Source organism: Nematolebias whitei, chromosome 8 (genome assembly GCF_014905685.2).
Source record: "Nematolebias whitei isolate Nwh7 chromosome 8, NemWhi1, whole genome shotgun sequence".
Classification (NCBI taxonomy): Eukaryota; Metazoa; Chordata; class Actinopteri; order Cyprinodontiformes; family Rivulidae; genus Nematolebias; species Nematolebias whitei.
This window is the reverse complement of record NC_056505.1, coordinates 858,159-866,671: the sequence shown is the minus strand read 5'-3', so window position 1 is coordinate 866,671 and position 8,513 is coordinate 858,159. Positions and strand designations below refer to the sequence as shown.

The following is an 8,513-nucleotide window of genomic DNA, read 5'->3' as shown; positions in this document are numbered from 1 at the left end:
AATAACAGTTCCTGTCCCCTGAAGGTCTTCAGAGACAGATTGTTGTCGGAGGTCTAGTTCACTACATCTGTCCTGAGTGAAAAAAGTTGTACGTGAAAGTTGAGGGGAGCTGTGGGTTCAACTTGGACGTGTCACTTCACACAGCTGTTTGTGTCGCATGAAACCACACAGGATGCTGGAAGGAGCCATCAATCTTTGGACCAAAGGTCAAGTTGAAGATGAGAGCTCAGGGAGGCTTTTATTTTCAGAAGGTCAAGGGAGCTTCCTGTTTACAGACAATGACATTTATGTTTCCAGAAATGTTAGGCCTCATGACAGCTCGTCATTGTGCAGAAATAAAAATGTAACTGTGAATACAGAGAACTTCAACATGAACATTAGAGCAACAAAACAAGTTGTGATTGTTTTAAAATACACAAGTGAAAAGTTACAAGAAGTAAAAGAGATGCTAACACACCGTCAGACTGAGAGGTGTGCAGAGCTTCATCCAGTTTGGAGGAGTCGTCTGTGACGGAGTACATCTGCACGTGTCACAACATCGTGCCCACCTGCAGCCCTGATTTAACACCCAGGGACTCCACAGGCTGAAGGCTCCGTCTCAGGCAAGGAAAGTGAGTAAGAACAGTGTAATGGGGCAGCTGTGGCTGAGTGGTCAGAGCAGTCGTCCTCCAACTGGAGACTTGGGGTTTGATTCCACAACTATCCAGCCACATGTTCAAGTGTCCCTGTCAAGACACTGTGTGTCCTATTGGTTCATGACTGTGATATAAAATCACTATAGAAGGATTTGTAGATATAGTAGAGTGCTGTATGAATGGGTAAATGAGGACACAGATTGTGTTGTAAAACATTCATTCAACCTTTATTTATACATGTTAAACCCATTGAGCCTCGGGGAATTATTTACAAGACAGACCTGAAAAGTACTGAGTATCTTGATTAGACAGAAAGGTGGTATATATAAGTACAGTCCATCTATGATATGGACCATGGAAAGAATAAGACGAGCCAAGAGGCAGTACAGAGAGAACCTGCTGACTTCAAGGCCTGCAACGCGGCTAACTACTTCCACAGTTTTTCTGCTATTTCAACAATTCATATATGAAACCGTTCAGCTGTTGGAGGACGTCTATGACTTTTGGTGTTGGTGCAACTTTAGATTCTCAAGAAATTTAGACTTTTCTGCTTTTTTTGCTCTCATTGAAAATGAATGGAGCTTATTTTACAGCCTTAATAACTTTTGATCTGTTTAGAACCTTGTAATAATACTTTCACATTTAGACCAGATTAAGCTTCTTTTAGCTTAATTGTACAAAATTTTTAAACAAAATTTAGCTAGTTCAGCTAATTTCAACTGTTGTTTCAGCTGTTTTGTGCCCCTTTCAGCCTGATTCATCTAACTTGAACATTTTTGTGCTTCTTCAAACTTATTTATGCTCATTTTAGCTTGTTTGCTCCTTGCAGCTTATTTCTGCAAGTTTTAGCTTTTTCTCCTATTTCAGCTAGCATTTAGCTGCTTTATGCTAATTGAATCTTTATCAGCTAATTCCACATTTTTTTGCAATAATTTAAACTTTTTTCAGCCTAATTCAGCACAAACCTTATCCCCCGACTTCCTTCTAGTAACTTAAGCTTCTTTCTGCTTGTTTTAGCTACTATTCAGCTGTTCTGAGCAAATTTCAGCTTTTCTCAGATAATTTCAACTTTATTGTTCTAATTTATGCCTACTTGAGCCTTAGTGGGCACAATTAAACTCCCTCCACGTCCTTTTGGAAATTAAAGCTTCTTTCTAGATTTCTTTAGCTATTATTCAGCTGTTTTATAGAAAAACTGAGATAATGCTGCTATTTTTAGAGCTTTTCAGCTGAGTTTTACCATGTTGGTAGCTGAGAACTGTTCCTAAGAGACTCTAACTATAGGATTTAGCAAAAAAGAAAGTCTTAAAACTGGACAATGTGTCAGCGTCATGGACAGAAACTGGAAGTTGGTTCAACAAGAGAGGAGCCTGAGAACTGAAAGATCTTCCTCCCATTCTGTTTTTGTAAACTCTAGGAACCACAAGTAAACCTGCAGTCTGAGAGTGAAGTGCTCTGTTAGTAAAATATGGAACAATAAGATCTGTAATATAAGATGGAGCTAGGTTGTTGAGAGCTTCGTAGGTTAGAAGTAAGATTTTGAATTCTATTCTGGATTTGACAGGGAGCCAATGGAGAGAAGCTAAAACTGGAGAGATATGATCTCTCCCAGTAACTCCAGTTAAGACTCTGGCAGCAGCATTTTGGATCAACTGAAGACGTTTTAAAGAATATTTGGACACCCAGATAATAAACCATTGCAATAGTCCAGTCTCTACTAGGGCATTAACAGAGTACTCGAGTAATCTACACATCGATTGCTAGGACCACTATCGAGGTTAAAAATGTAACATTGAGTATCCGTAGTGACGTCATATTATGTGACCACCGTATGACCGTAGGGGGCAGTGTTGCACTGTTGCAGGTCACAGAGTATGGTGTAACACCGGGTCCAATCCACCGAACCAGAACCAGTTTCGGTTTAAGTTTCATTTTTGACGTGCTGCACGTTTCTTCACATTTGCAGTTTAATAATAAAAACTAATAGTTTAGTTTTTCCTGTGTCTTATTTGCAGTTTGATAAATGGTAGGAACATAATATACGCTCCCAATGTTTTGTTGGTCTTTTTTTTTTGTAAATAAAAACCTTCTTTTGCGGTTTTATTTATTTATTTATTTTTGTGTCTTGAGATCTATGATGTCATCAAATACTCGAGTTCTACTCGGGTTTTATTATGTTAATGTCGAGTTTAAAAATTATATACTTGTTCAACCCCTACTGTACAGTGTGTATAAAATGTTTACAACTGTGTACAAAATAAAGAATTTTTGTATTGAATGCTTTTTGAATAAAAAATACAGAAATCCCTTCAATTTTTTTTTTTTATAAAACATTAGAAAGTCCGTCATTTAGAACTTTCAGTGTTTGGACAGAAAATGCACTTAAGTAGTTTTCTTTTTTTATTATTTGTTTGAACTTTATTCATTGTCCATGCAAATTTTAATTTGTTTATTTAAAGGTTGAAATATTGTTACATTATTTGCAGTCTATTTTTTGTCTTTATTCTAATTACATCTGCTGGTTCACATCTGGAAAATACCCAACGCAGAGAATATGAAGTTTATCCTTAAAAAAATCTCAGTAATGCAGAGATTTTAGTAGAATGTGTTTCAACATTTTGAATCGACCAAAGAAAGGCAGCAACAAAGGTGTATAAAAACATTATAAAAGTTTATTTTATAAATATATAAAATCACATTTTCTCAGGTTAAAAACAAGCAGCTTACAGTATCTGAGAATGAAAACATCTGTTTTAGCTTCACTCTGGGCAAGTCGAGGCAGCTGTCTGTTTCATTCTTTTGTTTTCGTCAGATAGAGAACTTTACTAATTGTCTTTTCTACGTGAATGTTCCTGTAAAGTGTCCTGGGGCAAGTTGTTGTTGTGATTTGTTGCTGTATAAATAAACTGAACTGAAACTGAATTCAATTCTTTACATTTCTTCTACAGATCTACAAAAAAGGGCAAACGAAACATTTCCCTCCAAAACATTTGACATCACTGTGAACGATAAAAAACACGCAGAGCTAAAGTTTCCAGAAAAAAACAACAAAAAGAATGTCGTGAACAAGATGCAGCAGAGATTTCTCTTGAACCTCACAGAACACCCGAGACCTTGGACATAAATGAAACCTCCTTCAGCCTCCTGGGAGCTTCTCAGCACCTGCACAAACACAAGGACAGTGAGGGAATCTGTGCACGCAGGAAACAGAGCAATCAACAAAATTACCTTCTTTTCTAAGAGTGTGCATCTTTCTTCTTGTCCAAAACCTTAATGAGCCATCGCACCCACTGATTGTCATCAGGGTGGGCGACGCACAGCTTCATTTGGTGCCTGTTGAGGAACCTGAAAAGCAGATGGAGATCAGGGAATCAGATTCAACACACTCTAGTCTGTTTCAGTGGAAGGTTAATTTTGCGTACACCGTAGCGCTGATGTCGCAGCCCTTCCCAGCCTCCTGGATAGTGTAGCTCAGCAGGTTCTTGTAGGGCAAACGTTTTTCAGAAACACTCAGACAGCAGTCCACCGGGACCTGGGCTGCAGGAGGAAAAAGGACCAAGTTGTTTGTAGACTTCTGCTACTGAAGACATCTTCAATGTGTAAACTGTCCTACCTGCTGCAAACTGGAAGCAGATGAGAGCCAGCAGGAGCAGAGCTGCAGCGTTGGAGGTCATGGTCTTTGCTGCTTCAGGCGAAGTTGCCTCTGATGGGAGCTGCAGCTACATTTATACCGTCGTCTCAACAGAAAGTGAAAGTTTCAACCGTCTTCATTACTGGAAATGGAAACTGTTGGCCAATAGGTGTGCACGTGCCCCAACAATTATAGCTAAACACCTCCAAGCTTTTGTCAAAAACTCAATCAATAAAACTTGTTATAAGTTGCTCCTCTGACTGCTGGCATATGTCCAGCAGATGACTGGCAGGAAGCTCACTGCTCCAGTGTTTGTACAGGAAGTGTCCTTGTCCTCCACAGGGAAACTGAACTGCTGAAGAGCAAACATGCACGTGAGGAACAAGACGAGCAACTGTACACGTTTCGTTTCTTCAAAAACAATTACACAGTTTAATTCAGAAATAATTAAATAAAAATCACACCTGCTTTGAGGTTTCACTTCTAAATTTGACTTCCATCATCCATCCATCCATCCATCATCCATCCATCCATCCATCCATCCATCCATCCATCCATCCATCCATCCATCCGTCATCTTCCTCATGTTCTGGACTCAGGTCTCGGGGGCAGCATCTTGAGCAGGGAGATTCAGACATCTCTCTCCACAGCCTCGTCCACCTCTTCTTGGAGGACCCCAAGGTGTTCCCAGGCCAACGGAGAGACAACGGAGAGACTACATCTCTCCGTTGTCTCTCCGTTGGCCTGGGAACACCTTGGGGTTTCCTCCCATTCGGACATGCCTGAACCACCTAAACTGGCTCCTCTGTGTGTAGGACTGAAGGTTGCAGCTCTAAATGTGGGGACAATGACAGGCAAAGGTAGAGAGCTGACTGACATGATGCTGAGAAGGAAGGTAGATGTTTTATGTGTCCAAGAGACCAAGTCAAGTCAAGTCAAGTCATCTTTATTTGTAGAGCACAATTTAAAACAGATAAACTGTTATCAAAGTGCTTAACAGAAATGTAGCAAAACATAGGCAGCAAAACAAAAACATCATACAGAATTAAAATTACTGGAGCAATAACACACACTAATGATCACACTAAGGAAAAACAAGCAGTAAAAATAAACGTCAATCAAAAAACAACAGAATTTAAAATGAGGTACACAGAACAAAATAAACTAACTCACACAGTATTAAACGCCAGAGCAAACAGGTGCGTTTTAAGGAGGGATTTGAACATCAGGAGGGAGGAGGCCTGCCTGATGTTGAGGGGCAAGTTGTTCCACAGGTTGGGACCTCTGACTGAAAAAGCTCGATCCCCTCGGAGCTTCAGGCGTGATTTTGGAACGACCAAAAGAAGCTGGTCCGATGATCTCAGGGCCCGAGACGGAACATATGGTTCCAGGAGCTCGGAGAGGTAGAGGGGTGCGAGGCCATTTAGGCACTTATATGTCAGGAGGAGAATCTTGAAGTCGATTCTGGATCGCACAGGAAGCCAGTGAAGGGAGGACAGAACAGGTGTGATGTGCTCAGACCTACGTGTACCAGTTAAAAGCCGAGCAGCTGCATTTTGGACGAGCTGGAGACGTGAAATGGATGCCTGACTGACCCCAGCATAAAGTGAGTTACAATAGTCCAGGCGGGTTGTGATGAAGGCATGGACTAATGATTCAAGGTTGGGTCTGGATAACACTGGCTTGAGCTTAGCTACCTGCCGCAGTTGGAAAAAACTTTTCTGCAGAACTGAACTGATCTGTTTGTCAAACTTAAAATCCGAGTCAAAAACCACCCCGAGATTTCTAACAGTGTGCTTGAGATAGGGCTGAAGTGAGTCCAGGTTTGCAGGATCTGAGGAGGCAGCTGAGCTAGGACTAAAGACGATGACTTCAGTTTTCTGGTCGTTAAAACTGAGAAAATTTGAAGTCATCCATGCCTTAATGTCATCTAGACATTTGAGGAGAGGGTGGATGGAACGAGCACTGGCTGGTTTCAGTGGCAGGTAGATCTGGCAGTCATCGGCATAACAATGGAATGAGATGGCATGTTTTCTTAAGATGGATCCCAGTGGGAGCAGATAGAGCGAGAAGAGAAGGGGTCCAAGGATCGAGCCCTGTGGGACCCCGCAGGAAAGAGGGACCGAAGTGGACAGACTTTCACCAACCTTGACACAAAAAGTCCTGTCAGAGAGGTAAGAACGGAACCAGTCTAAAGCAGCTCCTGTAATCCCAACCCAGTGTTCGAGCCGTGAGATGAGGATACTGTGGTCGACGGTGTCAAAAGCAGCAGTAAGATCAAGGAGTACAAGTACCACATAGTGACCAGAATCGTTTGAAGTTAAAATGTCATTGCAAACCCTAACCAAAGCTGTTTCTGTGCTGTGGAGTTGCTTAAAACCAGACTGAAAGACCTCAAAGATTTTGTTCTCAGTTAAAAATTGATTCAACTGAGTAAAGACTATTTTTTCTAGGATTTTGGACAGGAAGGGAAGCTTTGAGATTGGTCTGTAATTTGAGTGCACTGAGGGGTCAAGTCCAGGTTTCTTGATTAAAGGAGTGACTACTGCATTTTTAAAGGCCTGTGGAACCACGCTTGTAGCAAAGCTACTGTTAAGAATATTAAGAACAGCGGGCCCAATCGCTGGTAGAACCTGTTTGAACAGTGAGGGAGAGATTGGATCAGCAGGGGAGCCTGAGGGTTTCATGTGACCAACAACTTTGTTTAACAATGGGAGTGTGATTGGATTGAAATTCCTGAAAGTGGCTGAACATGGGACAAAAACCGATGGGTCAACTGAGGAGCGGGGGATGGAAGATCTGATCAGCTCTACCTTACCAACAAAGAATCTTGTGAAGTCGTTACAGACGTCCACAGAGGCGTCCATGCATTCAGACAAAGGGCCATTAAGAATGGAATTTACTGCTGTGAAAAGGGTGCGGGGGTTGTTTTTATTTTCACTGATCAGTTGGGAGAAGTATTTGTTTTTTTCTGATTTGACGGTGTTTTGGTAATTTTTTAAACAGGTTTTTAGCAAAATGAAAGAAACCTGGAGTTGGTCCTTTTTCCATTTGCGCTCTGCTCTCCTGCACAGTCGTCTCGCTGCCCTGGTGGTCTCGTTTATCCACGGGTACTGGGTTCTCCTTGCTTTCCTGACTTTCAGTGGGGCCACCAGATCCAAGATCTTGGTGCAGGTCTCATTGTGGTGACTAAGCAGCTCATGAGTACTGACACAGGCAGAGGTATCAGGAGTTGAAACAGCAGTGGTGATAAAAGCAGAGGAAAAACGAGCAGAGGTTGAAGGGTTGAATACACGACAGGTCCTAGGTGGAGTGGGGGATTTAGACTCACGAGCAAGAGAGATTTCAAATGAGATGGGTTTGTGATCGGATATGATAGCATCCCCAATTTCCAGATTTAACACAGATACACCATAAGACAAAACAATATCGAGAGTGTGCCCCTGCTGATGCGTGGGGCCAACAACATTTTGCACCAGGTTTAGAGAGTGGATCAGATTTAGAAAGTCCTGCACCAAAGGCTTCTCAGGGCAACAGACGTGTATATTGAAGTCCCCTAGAATCAGCACACGGTCGTATTTTAAGAGTATTCCAGTGAGAAAGTCAGACAGTTCATTGATGAAGCCTGTTGATGATTTGGGGGGTCTGTAAAGAGCAGCAACCAGGATGGGTTTGGAGCGGCCCAGTTCAAAATGCAGCAGCTCAAAGGTCTCAAAAGCTGCTGTCAGAAGCAGTCTGCATTTCCAAATTTTCTTAAAAAGAGCTAAAACTCCTCCACCTCTTCCAGATGGCCTCGGGCAGTTAAGAAAAGTACAGTCTGCAGGCACAAGTTCAGTAAAAACGCTTGACTCACCAGGAGGAAGCCAGGTCTCCGTCAGAAACAAGAAGTCCAGGCTATTGGAGCAGAAGAAGTCATTTATTATAAAAGTTTTGGTTGATAAAGATCTCACATTGAGGAGAGCAAACCTTGTTAGGCCAGCAGCTGGGGGAAAAGTTGAGGGGAGGACGCTGATCAGCGGCCTCAGGTTGTTTACGTCGGGCCTTCGCCTCCTCCGGCCAGAGGAAGCGCAGCTTCGCGCGCGTCCGCCGCGAAGTCCAGAATGAAGAGCCTGAATCCGAGAGCCGCCGGACACAGCAGGGTCGTTGGTACACTCCGACGGGACAGCAGTAGATGGTGCAGCCGATGGACCAGGGCAGGCCCCGATCAGCTGGAGACTTTCGGACCCACCGCAGCTGGGCGCGCGCCC

General features: G+C 42.6%; 1 protein-coding gene across 1 annotated transcript; it reads right to left on the bottom strand.

Annotated features, from left to right (window-relative positions):
• Nucleotides 1–3,871: 3,871 nt before the first annotated feature.
• Nucleotides 3,872–4,309, bottom strand: LOC119412957 (C-C motif chemokine 20-like). The gene is made up of 3 exons (XM_037679968.1): nt 4,249–4,309; nt 4,058–4,172; nt 3,872–3,980 (listed from the first exon to the last, which is right to left on the bottom strand). The coding sequence occupies exons 1-3, from the start codon at nt 4,307–4,309 to the stop codon at nt 3,872–3,874; spliced, it is 285 nt and encodes a 94-aa protein (XP_037535896.1).
• Between the last annotated feature and the right edge of the window lie 4,204 nt (nt 4,310–8,513).

Bases quoted from the DNA above. Each gene is read 5' to 3' on its own strand.
- LOC119412957 (XM_037679968.1), bottom strand. From the start codon at position 4,309: ATGACCTCCAACGCTGCAGCTCTGCTCCTGCTGGCTCTCATCTGCTTC. The intron at 4,173-4,248 runs GTAGGACAGTTT...TTCCTCCTGCAG, and splicing joins CTGCTTCCAGTTTGCAGCAG to CCCAGGTCCCGGTGGACTGC. The intron at 3,981-4,057 runs GTACGCAAAATT...TCTGCTTTTCAG, and splicing joins TGCGACATCAGCGCTACGGT to GTTCCTCAACAGGCACCAAA.